The sequence below is a fragment of the Pseudophryne corroboree genome, chromosome 12, assembly GCF_028390025.1.
Source record: "Pseudophryne corroboree isolate aPseCor3 chromosome 12, aPseCor3.hap2, whole genome shotgun sequence".
In the NCBI taxonomy this organism is placed as follows: domain Eukaryota; kingdom Metazoa; phylum Chordata; class Amphibia; order Anura; family Myobatrachidae; genus Pseudophryne; species Pseudophryne corroboree.
The window spans coordinates 43,135,948-43,158,404 of NC_086455.1; the positions used below are offsets into that span (position 1 = coordinate 43,135,948).

Sequence of the window (22,457 nt, forward strand, 5' to 3'; positions counted from 1 at the left end):
TTTCAGGGGCGTGTGGCTGAAAACGCTACCGTTTCCGGAAAAAACGCAGGAGTGGCCGGAGAAACGGTGGGAGTGCCTGGGCGAACGCTGGGTGTGTTTGTGACGTCAACCAGGAATGACAAGCACTGAACTGATCGCACAGGCAGAGTAAGTCTGAAGCTACTCTGAAACTGCTAAGTAGTTAGTAATCGCAATATTGCGAATACATCGGTCGCAATTTTAAGAAGCTAAGATTCACTCCCAGTAGGCGGCGGCTTAGCGTGTGTAACTCTGCTAAATTCGCCTTGCGACCGATCAACTCGGAATGAGGGCCCATGTGCACTGCATGTGGGGCAGATGTAACATGTGCAGAGAGAGTTAGATTTGGGTGGGTTATATTGTTTCTGTACAGGGTAAATACTGGCTGCTTTATTTTTACACTGCAATTTATATTTCAGTTTGAACACACCACACCCAAATCTAACTCTCTCTGCACATGTTATATCTGCCCCACATGCAGTGCACATGGTTTTGCCCATTAGAGATTTTTTTTTCTGTTGCGATCAGGTCTGAATTAGGCCCTATATCCTGTGCACACTATGGGGGTGATTCCGAGTTCGCTCGCTAGCTGCTTTTAGCAGCATTGCACACGCTAGGCCGCCGCCCTCTGGGAGTGTATCTTAGGTTAGCAGAATTGCGAAAGAAAGATTAGCAGAATAGCGAAAATAAATTTCTTAGCAGTTTCTGAGTAGCTCCAGACTTACTCACAAATAGCGATCAGTTCAGTCAGTTTCGTTACTGGTTTGACATCACACACATGATCAGCGTCCAGCCAGCCACTCCCCCGTTTCTCCAGACACTCCCACGTTTTTCCCTGGCACGCCTGCGTTTTTCCGCACACTCACAGAAAACGCCCAGTTTCAGCCCAGAAACACCCACTTCCTGTCAATCACACTACGATCACTTCAACGAAGAAAAATCTTCGTTCGGGCATTAGTAAATCTACTAAGTTTTGTGTTAAAATACTAACCTCATGCGCACTGCGAACCATACGCATGCGCATTTTTGCCTTAATCGCTCCGTTGCGAAAATCGGCAACGAGCGAACAACTCGGAATGACCCCCTATATACAGTGCTCTTCTGTTTTACTACCAATTTTATAATATACACTTACAGCAATATATTATGGATTGTTACCATTTATTTCCTTCTATCAAATAAACTTTACCTTCAGTTTTTTAAGCTGCCCTTCCATGTCTACTTCCAGATTTGGAAACATCGATTGGTGCTGATGTGCCAGAATCTTGAACCTGCAATATATGATATTACATGGATGCTTTTACCTTACCTTAGGATGGAATAGTAATTACTGTAATATAAGATTAGTCAATTGTTCTAATAGGATGTTTGTGTCTTTAATCTATTTGAGACTATGGAGCAGCTGTTTGAGCACTTTTTAAATACCTATAAACCCTAAGGGGTCTATTTATCAAATTATATTTGCAGGATATCTAAAAAAAAATAAAAAATACCCATATGTGGGGAGTACCCACAAATATTAAGTTACCCCCAAATGTATGAACGAGGGAACCAGGGGTTGTTTTAAGTAGAGATGAGCGGGTTCGGTTTTACTCAGATTTACTCGGTTCTCAAAACAGCATCTTATTGGCTCACGGATGTCACGTGTTTTGGATAGCCAATCAGAAAAATCCGGAAAACCGAACTTTACCCGAGTAAGGGGGTGATTCCGACTTGTTCGTAGCTGTGCTAAATTTGGCACAGCTACGATCAGGAACACAGACATGTGGGGGGACGCCCAGCACACGGCTAGCCCGCCCTGCATGTCAGTCCCTGCCCCGTTGCAGAAGTGCAAAAGCATCTCACAGTGGCAATTTTGCACTTCAGGAGTAGCTCCAAGCCAGCGCAGCTTTTGCGTGCTGGCTGGGAGCTACTTGTCGCTGTCCGGACCGCACTTACAAAATGTCCGCCCCCTCCCACCCAGCAAACGCCTCTGCCTATCAATCCGGCAGAGGCGATCGCTAGACAACGACAGCCGTCGGCTGTCAGCCATGTGCCGGCGCACTGCGGCGCTGGCGCAGGTCTGACGTGATCGCTGCGCTGCAAAGAACTGCAGTGAGCAAGCAGGTCAGAATGACCCCATAAATCCGAACCCGCTCATCTCTAGTTTTAAGGGAGGAGGGGGTGCGTGTGCACACTCTGTGCAGGCCCCCACTCTGTCTGTGGCGCATTAGACTCTTTCCGACTACACATTATACTGAGCATGCGCAGATCACTGGGAAAATGGCCTCTGAGCTGTTTTCCAAGTGATATTTACTGCAGTAGCAGTGCTGACCCGGGACTCCAGATAGGTAAGTAATTGACCATGGGTGAAGGGTGTAGGCCCTCTTGGACCCCGTTTATGCCAGCAAAAGAAGTCCCATAGGTTTCTATGGGGGCTGCTATATTGACAAACTTACCAAGTTCCGGAATGCAAAGCATTCCAGAACTTGGCCACGGTGGCTAACGACATCTTCAGATGATGGTAGCCGTTGTAGTCAATGGGCTATATAATGCACGATTAACCGGGAGAGGGATCCATAGGAGCCCCTTTCCATGGATGTGATTTTCTTTTTATACATCCAGGCGATCTATAACTTCTTATTGCCACTATAAGTGATATAATTTATATTTTGCTGCAATATGCATATCTAGGTTCCAGACTACATTAGTAGAAGTATAATCACAGGAATGAGAATAGTATGAACATTGATGGAGATGGAGAGAAATACCCATGTGGAAAACTGTACTAAAACATCTACAATGTCTAGAAACCCTCTAAAGAGGACAGGGGGCAAAGTTTCCTGTACAGCATCAAATGTTCTAAAAAGAAAAAGTGGAGGTGGATGAGCAACCAATGGGATTCTAGATATCATATTCTTGAATGTACTAGATAAATGATAGCCAGAATCTAATTGGTTGCTGTTGGCAACACCTCCACTCTTCCTTCTGATATATTTTAATAAATCTACCCTTTGGTTTTTATTACATGCTACACTAGCCTTTTACTAAAGGACATTTGATGTATACAGACAACAGAGACAGAAGTTTTGTCACTTGAACCAATATTCACATAAATTAAAGTCAAAGAGAGAGAGAGAGAGAGAGAGAGAGAGAGAGAGTTTCAGACCTGGATGAAAATTCATCAAAATCAGCAAGCAGGTCACAGATGCGGAGGCCCGTTCTTGATGCCTTGGAAGAGTACGTTGGGCCGATTCCCTTCTTCGTAGTGCCTATGCTAAGAAAATAAGACATTTTGATTGCCGGAGTTGCTTTTCTCAATCACTAACCATGTTTGTTTATGGAATTCTTATTTTAGGTCTATACAGTACATGTGATACGCTGAGCTGGCGCAAGTGAGACTGAAGTCCTACGTTAAGCATGAGTATCTGCCAGCAGTTTATCTGCTGCTGTCTCCCTACTATCATTATACTCATTCAGCCAAATTCCATCCCCACAGTCTTATAAACACCCTGTGTTGTCACAATGTAGATCTATGCAAAACAACCGTACGCTGAGGACACATGGGCTCATACTGTAGTTACCACTGTCACTGAGGCAGCTCTTCATTTGATCTGTTGATCCTACAAAGGGGTGATACCAGGGCCGGTGAAGGGTTTCTCGACACCCTAGGCAAAACTTCAACCACCCTCCCACCAAACCACACAGCAGTACCCACTTTCCAGCCCCTCAGGTGAAAGTGTGGAGGTAGCATCTAAGAAGTTCAACAGCTGCCATCTGCATTGAGTTTAACAAGGATGCATCTCTCACTCTTTTCACTGCTTCATGAATAGACCCCAAAGAGTCTCTCACCACACAGTGCCGGAGCCATGAGCCGGAACAGGGTGCTGGCTGCAGTAACTGGTGAGTATGGCTGGTATCGCGTCCAGAGCATCCCGCCCTGTGCAACGCCACTGCCCGCACCACCCTCCTTACAGGATCTAGTTAATATACTCTAGTTTGTATACACCCCGATAGCTGTAACAGGGCCATGCCATAGGAAATACGGGTGGCTACTCCCTGCTGGGAAATACGGGTGGCTACTCCCCCAGACCACTATTGTTCTATTGTACATGAATGGGAAGTTTACAAAAGAGCGAAGGGGGTATTGAAATTCACTGGACATGCTTCAAACCAAGATGGAGACTTTGTGGGATCATTATAGACAGTGGGGCTTGGCGAAGAGTGTTATCTGCCCAGTGCTCTTAGAAAGTCTTTATGACTCCCATTTTACATTATAAAAATAGCTTTTATTTTGTACAGCACCTCTATATTAATCAAAAGTTATTGGGGGATATTCTATTAGACTCAAACGGCTGCGCCTCTCTGGATCTCTTACAAAACAAACATACTCTACCCGCCATTAATTGCTTCACATACATTCAAATTTGTCACTTCTTTAATGAACTCCCTATTACATCGATAACCTGACCCCTGACTGATATTGAGTCTATTAGCTTAAATTGCCCCCTCCGCAAGGGTGTCATTTCAACACTCTACAACTTCTTGCTTCAGGTTAAAACCCCTACTACCCCGAACCACGAGCTTCAATTGGAAAAAGATCTGGGACCACCACCAGATAAGGAAACATGGACTATAGTTTGTGAAAGAGTCTCTAAAGCATCTATCTCCTCACTAATTAAGGAAAATGCCTATAAGGTTTATTACAGATGGCATCTGGTTCCCACTCGGCCACGTAAGATGTTTAGTTCCGCTTCAGACCGATATTGGAGAGGTTGCGGGGTGAGGGATCCTTTTTGCACATCTGGTGGTCTTGCCCCAAAATTGCTAAGTTTTGGGACAAGGTTTCCCACATCTTGCATAAGGTCCTTCAGTCCCATATAATTTAATCCCCTTGCGCATTTCTCCTCGGTTGCCCAATAGAAGGCCTTGTTAACCCCGCGGATAAACTCTCTATACATATTCTACATGCAGCACGTTGTCTAGAAGCCAAACAATGGCAATGTACTGATCCCTCTTCCCGACAGCAACCTATAAATAAAATATGGTACGTCACAGCCATGGAGAAAATATCAGCCTACCTTCACAACTCTTCCCCTAGATTCCTCACAATCTGGCAAGACTGGTTTTTCAGGCCTCCGCTGTTGAAGAGTATGTTAGAAGCTCTCAACTTTTGACTAAAATAGCTATATACACCCCTTAGATTCATATTTTTCATCTACATTAATGACCCGGATTTGACCTATGCTCGTTGCTTTTTGCTCTCTTCTTCTGCTCTACCTCCCTCTTATCTTCTTTCTCGTCTTTTTTCTTTCCTCCTCTCTCCCTTTCTCTTCTCACTCCGTTACGCTACCGTGTTTACGCATGTATATATTACCCATTCACATTCATACCTTAGCGTTACATGTAATCTTATGTTGGTTTATCAATAAGTGCTATGAGGGCTCTCTTTTTCTATACTATGTTCAGGATACACGCCTTAGCCTGAAACTATGTAACTTAAGGGCCCCATACACTAGAGCGACCACATGCCGGAGGCGATCGCAGGTGATCACCCTGGCGGCCTCCCGGGGGGGGGGGGGGGCGGGATCGGCCAATATACATCGTATGCTGCCCTTTTGCATCCGATGTATCTTGGGCAATCCTGGGTGATCCCAGCTATGCTGCACATTCAATCTGGAGGATCCGATCCGATGCTCACGGGAATGCTCATCGGATCGGAAACACCTAAAAAATGCCCGATTTCATCCAATATATCGGCCCGAATGCCCGAAATCGGCTGAAATCAGGCATTATCGCTGTAGTGTACGGGTCCCTTTAAACTGACCCACAATCATACATATTTAAGTGTTCCCCACTGCTCAGTTTGTATGTATATTATCATCCATTTTTACCAGTGTACACTTGTCTCTGCTTATGAATTGACTGAAAAAAATTATAAATAAACATGTTAACAAAAAACAAAAAAAGGAATTGGGGGGATATTTATTTAAACTGGTAACAAAATGTTCCTAATCCATTCCATTATTATTATTTTTCTTATTTACTTATGCTGAAGAAAAGGATACTTAGACTCTGATGGTTGCTATAGGTTACAGCATTCCATTTTGCACACTTGCTTGCACACCAGTTTTATATTGTCTCCTGTTATCTGGTAAAGATCAGCAAGTGTTCTGTAATTTGATGTGATCGTAGGCGTGCGCATAAGAATCCAGTGGATCGGACCGACATTTCGGGCACATTGGCTAATGTATACCCGCTTTGTCACTGAAGATGTACGGTCCCGAGCGTCATCAGTGACAGCCTCCATTGACCCTACATGCAGGGTTGGCAGATGACATCGCTAGCAAGAGCCATGCTGCCGAATACAGTATGGCCCCCGCCGTCGTTCCGTCGCTGGCGGCATCAAGTGTGTATGCACTTGCCGATACCGGCTCCCATGCCAGGTTCCGCCGCTGATGATGTCACTGGGTACACATATTGTCTAGTGTGTACCCAGCATTAGACCGCTCATCTGGGCCGCCCTGGCAAGCAGTCTATGGGGGTCATTCCGAGTTGATCATTAGCTGCATGCGTTCGCTGTGCAGCGATGAGGCAAAAAAACGGCACTTCTGCGCATGTGTATGTAGCGCAATGTGCACGCGCTACGTACTATTACAACAAATGATGTAGTTTCACACAGGGTCTAGCGAAGCTTTTCAGTCGCTCTGCTGGCTGCAGAGTGATTGACATGAAGTGGGCGTTTCTGGGTGTCAACTGACCATTTTCAGGGAGTGTTCGAAAAAACGCAGGCATGCCAGGAAAAACGCAGGCGTGGCTGGGCGAACGCAGGGCGTGTTTGTGACGTCAAAACAGGAACTGAACAGTCTGCAGTCATCGCAAACACTGAGTAGGTATTGCGCTACTCTAAAACTGCACAAAAAAAATTTGCTGCCGCTCTGCGATTCTTTCGTTCGCACTTCTGCTAAGCTAAAATACACTCCCAGTGGGAGGCGACATAGCGTGTGCACGGCTGCCAAAAACTGCTAGCGAGCGATCAACTCGGAATGACCGCCTATGTCCTGGAGAGAAAGGGATTCCCAGAGTGGCACACCCATCTCTGCCCTTCCACATGCCTATTTATGTGATACAAAAATGGTTCTTAAACTCGCTCCTTGTGATTCTGTGAGGAGACCCGAAAAACATGCACTAGGTGGGGTCCTGAGGATCGAGTTTGAGAATCAATGTCATACATTGATCACTGAGAGAAATGAAAAACACTATTTTGCTGGGATCTGTATGAAATACCTCCAATCAAAATCCCGACGTTCAAAATCCCGACACCAATTGACCGATGGTCAAAATCCCGACACGGTCAAAATCCCGACATGGACATAATACCGACATTTAAAATACCAACAAGGTCAAAATACCGACATGTAAAATGCCGACAGGTCAAAATACCGACATGCGGTTTTTTGGTTTTTGTGTGTGTATGTCGACATAAGTCAACATAAACACCATATAAAGTGTACCGCATCCCCTCGCATGGCTCGCTGCGCTCGCCATGCTTCGGGCACACTAATATATTCCCCCTCCAGGTCCACTGGGATGGTAAAGTATGAACAAGTTGGTTTCAATGAAAAAAATCATGAAAAACTCATGTCGGTATTTTGACCTGTCGGCATTTTACATGTCGGTATTTTGACCTTGTCGGTATTTTAAATGTCGGTATTTTGTCCATGTCGGGATTTTGACCTTGTCGGGATTTTGACCATCGGCCAATTGGTGTCGGGATTTTGACCTTGTCGGGATTTTGAGCATCGGCCAATTGGTGTCAGGATTTTAAGAGTCGGGATTTTGATTGGAGGTAAACTGACTGCATCCCATTTTGCTGTTATTTCATTTTATCTTGGCCAAAATATCACTATAGCAACTCTCTCTCCACATAAATACAAAGTGAAAATAGACCCTGGACAGAATGACACGAATACGTATAAATGCACCTCCTCTAGGGTTAGCCGTCAGATGAAACAAGTTGGACAATTTCCATAAAATAAATATAATAGTTAATTTGACTTAATTCTCAAAGAAAATTACTAACAGCACAAAGGTGTTGTAATATAATTACTTTTTCCCATCTTGCGCTTGTCGCTGAACCTCTTGGAGACCGTCAACTGCCTGGTGGAAATCACAAACTACACGGAGGAGGAACACAGAGGAGATACTAAAATCTTGCAGAATTCAAATTATTATTATTATTATTATTATTATTATTAAATTATTGACATTCAAAAGGTTTTTTATGTAAATGGGTTATCTTATTTTGCAAATATTCAGCAGCTTATGTAATACAGATGAAAATATTTAAGTACATGTGATAATCTAGTATGTAAAGCCGATGGACAGGGCGCCGAAGGTCAGAATACCGACATCGGCATCCCGTCCTTTAAAATCTTGACAGGCCAGAAGTTTGCACCTTTAACTTCCCCTGTCCGATACAATAAAACCTATCCCTCCTTTGTGGGTGCCTAAACCTAACCCTCCCTGGGGATGCCTAACCCTAACCCTCCCTTTCCCGCTGCCTAAATCTTACCTTCCCCGCTTGGTGCCTAACCCTAACCTCCCTTTCTAGGTGCCTACCGCCAACCACCCCTCACCAAGACCTAACCCTAACCTTCCGTCCCTACACCATAACCCCTCCTTATAGTGCCTAAACCTAACCTCCACCCCCGCGCGGCAGGACGCGAGTGCGTCCTGCTTAGAGGACAATCATGATTCTCGCCATTGGGAATCCCACCTATGTCGGCATATGAACGTCAAGATTCTGGCTGCTGGGCGGTATTCCGGCGTCGGTATTTTAACTGCGTCCCGTCTACAACAAACTAGGTCTCCAGCTGTTGTGGATCTGCAAGTTCCAGTAGAATCTTATAGGACTACAGGCTGCTTACAAGTTAAGGATGGCCATTAGAAGCCGCAGAGGAGTGACTTTCCAGCAAGCTGCTCTGGCTGATCACTAGTTGTCCCTTTCATTAATGTGTGCATTTTTATTTTTAAAGCAATTGGACAAGGGTTTACCTAAATTCAGACTTCAAATGGTGTCCCATTCTAAATAAGACACATAGGGGGGTATTCAATGGTTTGAAAAGTCAGTTGGGTGTCTGTTTATTCCTATCTAATAGACAGGAAAAAATAGACACTCCACCGACTTTTCAAACTAATGAATATACCCCATAGAATGCATTAGAAAGACATGGGGGGTAAATTTACTAAGATGGGAGTTCTATTTAAGATGGGATGTTGCCCATGGCAACCAAACAAATTCTAATTCTCATTTATCTAGCACCTTCTAGAACAGGGCTGGCCAAACCAGTCCTCGAGATCTACCAACAGTTCACATTTTCCAGACCACCTAGCTGGTGCACAGGTGTAGTCATTACTAATTAAGATGTGCTGCATTCATTCCTAACTGACAATTCTACAGATCTCCAGGAGGCCTGGAAAACATGAACTGTTGGTAGATCTCGAGGACTGGTTTGGCCAGCCCTGTTCTAGAAGATAATACATGAAATCTGATTGGTTGCTATTGGCAACATCCCATCCAGGGGCGGATTTGGAACAAAAAGCGGCCCTGGAAAAATTTGTGCTAGTGGCCCCACTTGGTCAGCACCAGAGATGTAAGGTCTAGCCATGGGCCATGGCAGCAGCTCCCTCCCCCCAAGACTTTCCAGATAGTGGGGATGTCCAGCATCAAGGGGAAGTTAAAAGGAAATAAAATTAAAAATTATGAGCACATTATATGATACACTTTTAGAATTTAGGAAACTATATCATTCTTTAGAAAGATATATTTTCTTGCTTATTACACCAACCGTATCCCAATCACTATTCACTCAATCTTATATGTCAGCCAAGCAGGCAGACAGAGCATACACTAGATCAGTGGTTCTCAAACTCTGTCCTCAGGACCCCACACAGTGCATGTTTTGCAGGTAACCCAGCAGGTGCACAGGTGTAGTAATTACTCACTGACACGTTTTAAAAGGTCCACAGGTGGAGTTAATTATTTCACTTCTGATTCTGTCAGGAAACCTGCAAAACATGCACCGTGTGGGGTCCAGAGGACCGAGTTTGAGAACCTGTGCACTAGATCATCTGCAATCACAGGCTAAGTGGCAAAGTCATTTTCATATATGCAAATTGTTTGGCATCTTATTCATTATGTGTATAAATAGGACCACATGTCCTCAAACAAAACAGGCCCGCGGGTGCGTCGGCCCACCGGGAATCTTCCCTGTGGAACCTATGGCCAATCCGCCTCTGATCCCATCTTAAAAAGAACTCTCATCTTAGTAAATTTACCCCATGATGCAGATGGGATGTAGTCAGAATCCCGACAGTCACAATACCTACGCATCCCAACTGTCAGAATCCTGACACATTCTGCTGGTATTAGGGGTTAGACTTGAATAGTTTTGTCGGGCACCATCTAGTGGCCCCGGCGCTTAAAACACTTGAATTCTGCCCATAGAGGTAAGGAGCAGCATTAGCCTTTAATTATATAGGATAACATACCTCCCAACATAACCCTCTCCAGGAGGGACACAATGCTCTGCTTATGGACTTTTCTTTTAATGTATGATTGCCAGCACCTGTGTTGAACAGGTTAATGGATAAGAAAGGTGTTTCAGCACAGGTGATGGCAATCATACATTAAGAGGGAAGTCCAGGAGCAGAGCATTCTGTCCCTCCTGGAGAGGGTCATGTTGGGAGGTATGGGATAATAATAAAGTAATAATGATAATGTAAATTGGTCATAATAACACAGACAAGAGTAACTAACTTGGCACTTGACACATAAAGATTACATGTGCTATGTAATTTAGCAAGGAAAATGTTTGAGAATGGTATTTGTGTAAAAGAACAATATTTCCAGCACAACATGATGAGCTGCATTAAACATATCAGTTAAATTTACATGTTTATTGTATGGACTTACCAATATGTGCTCGGTCAGATATGATTAGTCTATTTTCCCAGTCTTTTAAACCTGTGAAACAGAGAGTTAAACTGATAATTTTCTTTTTCCAGGAGCATTCCTATAAGTTATAATCTGCAGCAAGTAAATGTTTGAAGCAGACACTAATTAATTACCTGACCAGGTGGAGGCAGCATCCCAGCCTTTTGAGGCCATGTGATTTTTTTTATTTGTCATTACGACTTATTTAAAAAAAATTTTTTTTTTTACTTTGCAACTGACAGGTGAGGGACAATGTACAGCAAATTGTGTTCTGCGAGAGGCGGTAGTGGGATGATGTCGGGGGTGATTTGGTGATCTCGAGGCATCTGGACTGGCCCCAAAATGATGGGGGCTGTGATGGGGGAGGGGCGGCCAATATTGTGCCAAGGGGCGGCCTGACCCTAAATCATACTTGCCTACCTTACCGCTCTGTTCCTGGACTTTCCTGGTAATGTATGATTGCCATCACCTGTGGTGAGCTAGTTAATTGATAAGAAAGGTGTTTCCCCACAGGTGATGGCAATCATACATTACCAGGAAAGTCCAGGAACAGAGCATTTTCTCCCTCATGGAGAGGGTCAGGTAGGCAAGTATGCCCTAAATCTAGCCCTGCTCGTGACCATGCATAGTGTTATTTGCAAAGGGTTTAATGAGAGGTTGTTAACATGCCCCTTTCAGTAGCGGATCATGGTACGGGCACACGGTACTTTTGCCTGGGGCGCCGCCTTCCGGAGTGCGCCACCGCCATCCGGAGGGCGCCGCCGCCAGATCTGCTACTAGTGGTGCCCCCACCTCCACCCGTGCCGGTACTGCTGTGCGGTGCGCGATGCACCGCACGGCATTATGGAATGGCACATAGACACTTGGGGTCATGATTGACCTCTAGTGTCTATGCGTTTCTATGGGAGAGACCTCATGACGTCTCTCCCATAGATCAGAGGAGCGGCGCCAGCGGCCAGAGACGGAGACAGAGGGCAGCGGGCAGCAGCAGTCGGGAATCTGGAATGGGGATGGTAAGTATTATTTTTTTTTATTTTTAAAAGCCACACAAACGGGGGCAATACTACTGGGGGCACAAACTGGGGCAATACAACTGGGGGCACAAACGGGGCAATACTACTGGGGGCCAAACGGGGGCAGTACTATTGGGGGCACATTGACCACGCCCCCGTTATGAAGCCAAGCCCCTATTTTCGCCCGGAGCGCCACAAGGGCTAGAACCGGCCCTGGCCCCTTTGTTGGCCACACCCCCTCTAGAATCCGGGCAGCTATATATCTTGGTGGCCCTAAGAATATTGCTATAAATAAAGCTGAACAAACTTGTGGGAGGTCTATTCTAATAGGAGCACTACCCAGCTTAGTGCCAGATATCCCCAGTTATGATGTATTCACTACTAGGTATCATTGATCTCTAGATTCTATTGATAGTCCATTAACTTCAATGTCAGTGAAAGTGCATAATTAAAGTTGGAAAACACTAATTTTCAGACAACCTTCAAGATAAAGGGGGTCGTTCTGACCTGATTGCTCGCTGCAGTTCTTCACAGCACAGCGATCAGGTCAGAAGTGCGCATGCGCCGGCGCATGGCTGACAGCCGACGGCTGTCATTACCTAGCGATTGCCTCTGCCTGATTGACAGGCAGAGGCGGTCGCTGGGTGGGAGGGGGTGGCACGGCGGCGTTTGGTTGCCGTTTTGTGGGGGCGGTTCTGCCAACGCAGGTTCAAATGACCCCCAAATTCTCACTAATACCAGTGGCGTATCTATAATGGATGCAGTGTGCGCGGTGCACATGGGCCCCTGGTTCCAGAGGGGGCCCACACCACACACACTGCACACATTTCGTCAATACTTACCTTTCTGGCGTCCATCTGCGTCTCCGCGTGTGAGCCCCCTCCTCCTCCGTAGCCAGCAGCGCAGTTAGTGCTCTGAGTCTAAAGCGCTTGTGCAGGTCTCTGGAAAAATGCCCGCCACGCCATTTTACCAGACACCTGCACAAGCGCTGTTGCCTCTGGCACTGTGCCAGAGTCTCTCTAGTGCTCAGAACACTAACTGCGCTGCTGGCTACGGAGGAGGAGGGGGCTCACACGCGGAGACTGCACACGGGTCCCCTCATCCATAGATATGCCCCTGACTAATACCCTTATGTACATTCAGTCTAAGGGGGAGACAGGCTGTGTTTGAAAAATGGAGCTGTTTGGTTGGTACTTTACCTCTCTCCACGGTTTGAGACATCTCACCCCAAGAATTAGCAATCCCTACGTCATGACTCGTTATGTTTGCAGCAAACGGTACCTAACAGATACACCCTTAATGTCCTCAGGTTAAACTCCTCGTCTGTCTACATAATAAAACATTTGTTATCCATCTCTATCACAGCGAGATGTTTCAGACCTTCTAAGTTGGACAAGCCAATTACTGTAGATTCTAGCTATCATTTATCTATTCTAGCACATACTATAAAATGATGACTAGAATCTTATTGGTTGTAATGGTCCACTTCTCCACTGGTCCACTTCTCCACTCTTTTCACTGCTTCATACATCAACCCCTAATCCTCATGTCGACCTTTAGACCTATCGACCTAGCACATGTCGACCTAGAAATCCTGTCGACCTTCCATCCATGTCGACCTAGTGACTGTCGACCTATAGTGGTCGACCTAAACATTGTCGACCTAGATACTGTCGATAAAACGAACCACACCCGTTACAGGCTGGGTTTGAAAAGTGACAGGAGATGATTGGCTGGCACTTTATCTCCATCCCCTTTATCGCCGTGCAAGGCTTAGTAAATAGACCCCTTTAGTCTTCTAAAGAGTGTAGAAGCGGATATTTTGCCCATACCAACCAATCAGCTTTTACCTACCATTTTATTGCATGTACGTGATAAATGCTAGCTAGAAGCCGGTTAGTAGGTATGGGCAAATACCCCACTTGCCTGCCCTTTAGGAGGCTTAATACATAGATCTTTTTGTACAATGACAGATATCCTTTGTAGAAGCCTTCTGGAATATTGGGTGGGCTGTTAGTGATGAAGTGTGGCGGTTCAGTAACACTGTACTGTTTAACACCACAATGGCAGAAAATCAGATATAACTATGTATTTTTTGGAAAGTTTGATAACTGTTCACGATCTCTGAAACACATCAGCGGTGATTGATCAATTTACCTTTCTTTTCATTTTTTTCGGCCTCCTCAAACAGTCCCGGCAGATGTATGACTACTCCGTTACCTGTAAGAACATAAAGGCAGCATTAGGAGATGGAGGGATAATCTTCATCATACCATTCTTCGGGAAGTGCAGTGAAGCAGTCGTATAACAACATTAAACTCCTATTCATGAGCTATTAGCGGCCGCAGAACTCCTGAAATATATGTTCTTCAGCTGCAATTTAAAGTAGCCAAGCTATACATTTATTCTGGATAAAACTTCACATTGATTCCCTAGGGTTATAGATTACAAAGTACATGAACCAGATTCTGTCCTGTTGTAGAAAAGACCAATATTAATATGCCACAGGGGAAATATAGTATGGCTGCATTTATCATTGGTAAACAAGAATATACGATCAGTTGGGGAATTTTAAAAGAGGATTTTTATATAGATTTCTTACTGGCGCTAGATAAAGTTTGTGCTTTTTGCCATAAAATCCCATTAAGTAAACAGCCAGTATGTTCAGATAAAAGGATAATAAAATAAAATAAAATATGATGCTCGCAGGAGTTCCGCCAGCACGGTGTGTGCATAAACCCTACAGTACAAGCCATTTATTACTGTGCTTTTTAACGGCTCTTCTGAAGTATTCAGTGTGTTTTATTGAGTGCAGCCATTTTATAGATGAATTAACTGCAATGTAGAGGCTTTTATTCTGCATTGCTTGATTGAGCATAAAGGTCTGCGCTTTACTGTAACAATGAGAGGTTAGAGCAGAGCCTGCGGACAGCAGCGTGCCATTGACAGACTGACTACACATCGGCAGCTTCTGAGCGATCAAAAAGATGTCCACTCTGACAAAATACTGTATCCGCATATGCAAACTATTACTGAGGCCAGTTATGTAATCTTATCATGTACAAGTAAAGATACACTTCTCAGAAACAGACTGGGGGTCATTCTGACCCGTTCGCTCGCTACTTTTTAACGCAGCAGAGCGAACGGGTCCCTATTGCGCATGCGCTGGCGCCGCAGTGCGCCGGTGCATGGCAGACGGGCGAAGGCCGTAGCAGGGATTCGATCGCCTCTGCCTGATTGACAGGCAGAGGCGATCGCTGGGCGTTTGGCTGCCGTTTCGTGGGTGCAGTCCGTCCAACGCAGGCGCGGCTGGACCGAATGGGGGGGGGCGGGCCCCAGCTGCTGCGTGACATCTCACGCAGCCGCTGCGGCCCAGGATGCGACGAGTAGCTCCCAGCCAGCACGCTTATGCTGCGCTGGTCGGGAGCTACTCTGGAAGCGATGCCTGGGCGTCCCCCCACATGTCAGTGTGAAGGATCGTAGCTGTGCTAAATTTAGCACAGCTACAATCAACTCGGAATGACCCCCACTGTGACACGATGTAAGGAGTATAAAAGTATTTTATGCAGAAAATATAGGATTGGAAAAATCCAAGGGGTTGGGTGTGAATTCCCAGGAAAGCCACTATCCCAACAGTCATGATGCATCCTGACGGTCGAAATCTCGACAGATTCCGGTAAGTATTTTAACCCAACCCCTAACCAGGGGCGTTTCTACAGAGGAGGAGGCCTGTGTGCAGGCTCTGTCTGGGCCCCTTCTTCTCTAGCCGGCAGCTCTGTATTTCTGGGCAGTAGGGTCCCTAGGGGACCCTAGCGCTGTCACAGAGTCTACAGCGCATGCGCAGATTGCTGTGATTTTTCACAGTGATTTTCCTACTGTGCGTGCGGAAAATACCGTGGAAATGGGTGTGCAGTGTGGGCCCCCTGCACAGCACACACTGCACCCATTACATAGTTACCCACATTCTGGCTGCTCTCTGCTGGAGAGAGCAGCCAAGTTAGCTCACAGGGCGGGCAGGGGAGGCAGGCTGTGACGAAGAGGAGGAGGTGGGCTGGAGGCGGGATGGGGCGGAGCAAGGGCGGGTGGGGGCGGAGCAAGGGTGGGATCATGGTGACACCTCATTTAAGCCACGCCCCCGCTCTGTAATGCCGCGATCACCGGCATTACACTGCAGGGGGCGTGGCTATGATGACGCGATTCAACAAGAATCACGTCATCGACTGCCCAGACCGCCCACTTTACACACTAAGTGGGCGGACGGCCAGGGGGGACCCCCGCGAATCAGGAGACTTGCCTGCTCTTACGGGGGGCCGGGAGGGTCACCCGATTTTCGGGAGCCTCCCGGTCATTCCGGGAGAGTAGGCAAGTATGATCCATTATAAATATGCCATTGCCCATAACCCACCCTTCTTGCAACCTACCCCTAACCGTCCCCTTCCTCAGCCTAACCCTAACCTTAACCTGTACTCTAGTGGGTGTGACCCACCTCTTACCACATACCAGATGTATAAGATAATGGGGGGAATGTAATAGGGTGTGAGAATCAGGAAGTGAGAGATTTGGGGGCAGATGTATTAAGCTGGAGAAGGGATAAAGAAGTGATAAAACAGTGATAAGTGCAAGGTGATAACGCACCAGCCAATCATTACGGATTTGAAAAATGACAGTTAGGAGCTGATTGGCTGGTGCGTTATCACCTTCTACTTTTCACTGCTTTATCCCTACTCCAGGCTTATTACATCTGCCCCTTTGTGAGAGTTCTCCTGATTTTTTTTTTTAAAGTGGCAATCATTTAAATGGCAAAACCAGGTTGATTTTGCCATGGAAATGATTGACACTTTAAAAAAACAGGAAAACTCTCACAAAATCTCTCACTTCCTCATTCTCACACCCTATGACATAACCCCCAATATATTTTTAGTAATTTTTAACGAATAATTGGGATTGGCAAATAAGTCCATACATTGTGCCTACTACAAAAGATATTTGTGTCTCATTTATGATATAGGAGCCTGTAACAGAAATCACAGTATTCGTTGCCAGCCATGGTGTAAGTACATCTCCACTGGAAAGGGTGAAGGAACAATGAGGGTAAATGTCTCATTTATAAATGGCATCAGTTATAGACATTCTATGGGACAGCTGTGCCATCTGTTTGTACGATACATGGAAGTCTCAGCACTAAGTGGAACTGACGGCTCTTATGGCCTGTGTTATAATAATTATACTTGCTGTACAAAGCCATTCAATGTCTGAGTGAGTTGCGAAACAGCTTATAGCTGCCAACAATTGAACAAGATTTCCGAGGGACAATTTGCTGTTGTTGGACTTTTGTATGTAAGCAGAGTTTTCTTCTCTGACCGTGATGCAGGACATTGCCCGACATGACATACTCACTAAACTTAGTTATAATTTCAGAGTTTTGCATTTAGAATATTTGATAATACGCTTCTTAGTGTTGTTGGACTTTTCTGCTGCTGAATGTATATGGTCAGGGCCATATTAACGTATAGCATACCTTCCAACTGTCCCAATTTTCACGGGACAGTCCCGTGTTTTGGGCACTGTCCCGCTGTTCCACCCACGGGCCGCAGAGGGGGCGGGGGCAGTTGGGAGACTCCCCATCACTCACTGCCCTGTATAGCAGAGCAGCGGTGAATAGACGCTGTGAGCATGCGCATAGCATCTATTCTCGGGAGTCAGAGGGACTGGGGACATGCTAGCAGCTCACAGAGCACTGGGCATGCCCCCTCATTGATGAATTTGAGAGACGTGGTTTGCGACCGCGCCATCTGCAAAGTTATGCCCCCTTTTCACAAGACCACTCCCTTTTTTGGACGTGGCTACGCCACACTGAAGTCCTAACTTCATTTTTCGCAATGTTGGGAGGCATGCATATAGGCACACTGGGCAGCTGCCCAGGGCCCCACAATACTAGGAGCCTTCAAAGCAGTGGTGGACGGTTATCACGCAATCAGAGGGGCCAGGCAGCATTCTCTACCAGCCTCCCAGTCTGCAGCCAGACAATGAATGGCTGTCAGCATGGTTAGACCCTCTCAACTCCCCCAGCACTATCGATTCACTGACTGACATCTCTGCATGTAAGTTATCGCAGTATATTCCTGTTTATTCATCTTCAGTATGATCTTCCTGCTGCAATAGGTGCAGCCATCTTGCCTGAGGTCAGCTGACACTATTGCAGCCAGTCACAGAGACCTTACTACTGTCATGACTCCTATCCAATCCAGGTGCAGACTGCCCTATATAAATCATTCCCAGGCACCTGTGCTTTGCCAGTTCAACTTGTCTTAAGTTTCCTAGGACTCCTGGTTCTCTGTGGCAGAAGCAGTTTCCTGAGCACCAGCCTCTGATACAGATTACCTACATTTGTTCCTGAGTGCTCCTTCCATGTGGTTCAGTCTTCATCATCGCTCTCCAATCTCAGAAGACAATCTTCTCCTACTGTAAGCAACGTTGCCTCCAAACACCAGTGTGCTGTATGCACTCTGCAGCCTATCTGAGCTTGTTCCAGTCTGCTATCAAGCTTGCATCATGCATGCAGTCTCCTCACTCACACTATCAGTGTCCACAGTCTGCTACTGACTTTCCAAGTTATCCAGCTGCTTCAGCAGATACACATACAATAGACTGTTCTATTCAGTGCTCCCCAAGTACCCACATGTACTAAGTTTTAGGGGATTGGTATGGTTTGCCCACGGCCGGGTTCCCGGCGGTCAGCATAACGACCGTGGGATTTCTGGCGGGAAAGGGACAAGCACATCAGAGCAGTGGCGGAACAAGCAAGCGGTGGGCCCAGGTGCGACAAAATGCTTTGGGCCCCCCCCCCCATCCAAGTCCACCCCAGGGGCAGTGCGCGCCGTAGGCGCGCGCAAAAATACATAGTGGCGTGGCTTCGTGGGGAAGGGGTGTGGCCACAAAATAATACCAACACAGTAGTCTCCATTATTCAAATTACGCCGCACAGTAGCACCACTACACCAGGTAGAGACCCTTTTACACCTTACAGCGAACAGATTCCTCTTTTTACACATTACAGCAGACAGCGTGCCCTTTTTACACATAACGGCAGACCGCGTGCCCTTGTTACACATTACGGCAGACAGCGTGCCCTTGTTACACATTACGGCAGACAGCGTGCCCTTGTTACACATTACGGCAGACAGCGTCCCCATTTTTACACATTACGGCAGACAGCGTGCCCTTGTTACACATTACGGCAGACCGCGTGCCCTTGTTACACATTACGGCAGACAGCGTGCCCTTGTTACACATTACGGCAGACAGCGTGCCCTTGTTACACATTACGGCAGACAGCGTCCCCATTTTTACACATTACGGCAGACAGCGTGCCCTTGTTACACATTACGGCAGACCGCGTGACCTTGTTACACATTACGGCAGACCGCGTGCCCTTGTTACACATTACGGCAGACAGCGTGCCCTTGTTACACATTACGGCAGACAGCGTCCCCATTTTTACACATTACGGCAGACCGCGTGCCCTTGTTACACATTACGGCAGACCGCGTGCCCTTGTTACACATTACGGCAGACAGCGTGCCCTTGTTACACATTACGGCAGACAGCGTGCCCTTGTTACACATTACGGCAGACAGCGTCCCCATTTTTACACATTACGGCAGGCAGATTCCCCATTTTTACACATAGCAGCAGGCAGATTCCCCATTTTTACACACAGCGTCAGGCAGTCCCCCTGTTTTACACATAGCGTCAGGCAGTCCCCCTTTTTTACACATTACGGCAGGCAGATTCCCCTTTTTACACATTGCGTCGGGCAGATTACCCCTTTTTACACATAGCGGCAGGCAGTCCCCCATTTTTACACATTGCGGCAGGCTGATTCCCCCTTTTTACACATTGCGGCAGGCAGTCCCCCCTTTTTACACATTGCGGCAGGCAGTCCCCCCTTTTTACACATTGCGGCAGGCAGTCCCCCCTTTTTACACATTGCGGCAGGCAGTCCCCCCTTTTTACACATTGCTGCAGGCAGTCCCCCCTTTTTACACATTGCTGCAGGTAGTCCCCCCTTTTTACACATTGCGGCAGGCAGTCCCCCCTTTCTACACATTGCTGCAGGCAGTCCCCCCTTTTTACACATTGCTGCAGGCAGTCCCCCCTTTTTACACATTGCGGCAGGCAGTCCCCCCTTTTTACACAGTGCGGCAGGCAGTCCCCCATTTTTACACAGTGCGGCAGGCAGTCCCCCATTTTTACACAGTGCGGCAGGTAGTCCCCCATTTTTACACATTGCGGCAGGCAGGCACAAGAAAGAAGGAAAGAAAGAAGGAAAGAAAGAAAGAAAGAAAGAAAGAAAGAAAGAAAGAAAGAAGAATTATACTTACCCTCTCCGCTGGCTCAGGCTCCTCGGTGCAGCGTCAGAGACGATTCCCGGGCTGGAGAGAAGGAGGAGGAGGGAGGTGGAGGAGGGAGCCGCAGCAGCGCTGTGTTACTGGTGGAGGCGCTGCTGCTGCTGCCCCTCTGCTTCCCTATAGGCTGTTCTCGGAAGACAGCCTATAGGGAAGCAGAGGGGCAGCAGCAGCAGCGCCTCCACCAGTAACAAAGCGCTGCTGCGGCTCCCTTCTCAGCCTCCCTCCTCCTCCTTCCCCCGTCTGTAGTACCGCTGCTCCTCTCCTCTTCTCTCTTCGCCGGGCGGCTGTGCCCGCGGCTGTGCCCGCAGCGCACAGCGGCATGTAATGAGTCAGTTTGACTCATTACATGCTTGGGCCCCTGGACAGAGGCGGGCCCCAGTGCAGTGCACTGCCTGCACTGCCGGTAGTTCCGCCTCTGCATCAGAGCCCCTTGCGGGCTCGCTGCGCTCGCCACAGGTTCTATTTCTGCTCCATAGGTGTCGTGGACACCCATGAGTGAGAATAGACCCTATGTGTCGGTATTCCGTTGTGCGGCATTGTGATCACTCGGGATTCCGCCATCGGCATGATGACTACTGAGATCCCGAGCACCGGTCAAATGACCGCATCCCGTTTTAGGTATTGCTACCACTGTCAAGTTGCATAATGTTTGAACTTAGATTTGCTTTTTCTACAATGTTGTTTCCAACTCAACTGCAAGTTAAACAGCTTTCTCTATCGTCCTAGTGGATGCTGGGGTTCCTGAAAGGACCATGGGGAATAGCGGCTCCGCAGGAGACAGGGCACAAAAGTAAAGCTTTTCCAGATCAGGTGGTGTGCACTGGCTCCTCCCCCTATGACCCTCCTCCAGACTCCAGTTAGATTTTTGTGCCCGGCCGAGAAGGGTGCAATCTGGGTGGCTCTCCTAAAGAGCTGCTTAGAAAGTTTAGCTTAGGTTTTTTATTTTACAGTGAGTCCTGCTGGCAACAGGATCACTGCAACGAGGGACTGAGGGGAGAAGAAGTGAACTCACCTGCGTGCAGGATGGATTGGCTTCTTGGCTACTGGACATCAGCTCCAGAGGGACGATCACAGGTACAGCCTGGATGGTCACCGGAGCCGCGCCGCCGGCCCCCTTGCAGATGCTGAAGACAGAAGAGGTCCAGAATCGGCGGCTGAAGACTCGTGCAGTCTTCTAAAGGTAGCGCACAGCACTGCAGCTGTGCGCCATTTTCCTCTCAGCACACTTCACACGCTGTCACTGAGGGTGCAGGGCGCTGGGGGGGGGGCGCCCTGGGAGGCAAATGTAAACCTATATAAAGGCTAAAAATACCTCACATATAGCCCCCAGAGGCTATATGGAGATATTTAACCCCTGCCTGGATTCACAAAATAGCGGGAGACGAGCCCGCCGAAAAAGGGGCGGGGCCTATCTCCTCAGCACACGGCGCCATTTCCTCTCACAGCTCCGCTGGTCAGGACGGCTCCCAGGTCTCTCCCCTGCACTGCACTACAGAAACAGGGTAAAACAGAGAGGGGGGGCAAATATAGTGGCAATATTTGATATTTAAAGCAGCTATAAGGGAGCACTTATTATAAGGCTATCCCTGTCATATATAGCGCTTTTGGTGTGTGCTGGCAGACTCTCCCTCTGTCTCCCCAAAGGGCTAGTGGGTCCTGTCTTCGTTAAAGAGCATTCCCTGTGTGTCTGCTGTGTGTCGGTACGTGTGTGTCGACATGTATGAGGACGATATTGGTGTGGAGGCGGAGCAATTGCCAAATATGGGGATGTCACCTCCTAGGGGGTCGACACCAGAATGGATGCCATTATTTGTGGATTTACGGGATAGCGTCAACTCGCTTAAGCAGTCGTTTGACGACATGAGGCGGCCGGACAATCAATTAGTGCCTGTCCAGGCGCCTCAAACACCGTCAGGGGCTGTAAAACGCCCTTTGCCTCAGTCGGTCGACACAGACCCAGACACAGGCACTGATTCCAGTGGTGACGGTGAAGAATCAACCGTATTTTCCAGTAGGGCCACACGTTACATGATTTTG

At 47.2% G+C, this 22,457-nt stretch overlaps 1 protein-coding gene across 1 annotated transcript in view; it reads right to left on the bottom strand.

Moving 5' to 3' along the window:
• The window catches only part of ADSS1 (adenylosuccinate synthase 1), a 124,917-nt gene that overhangs the window by 30,647 nt on the left and 71,813 nt on the right, over positions 1-22,457 (bottom strand). Inside the window, exons 3-7 of the mRNA XM_063947420.1 lie at positions 14,167-14,229; positions 10,976-11,026; positions 8,108-8,174; positions 3,167-3,274; positions 1,208-1,289 (exon numbers count right to left, since the gene is read on the bottom strand). Of these exons, the coding sequence (XP_063803490.1) occupies positions 1,208-1,289; positions 3,167-3,274; positions 8,108-8,174; positions 10,976-11,026; positions 14,167-14,229 (371 nt within the window). The remainder of the gene's footprint in view (positions 1-1,207; positions 1,290-3,166; positions 3,275-8,107; positions 8,175-10,975; positions 11,027-14,166; positions 14,230-22,457) is intronic.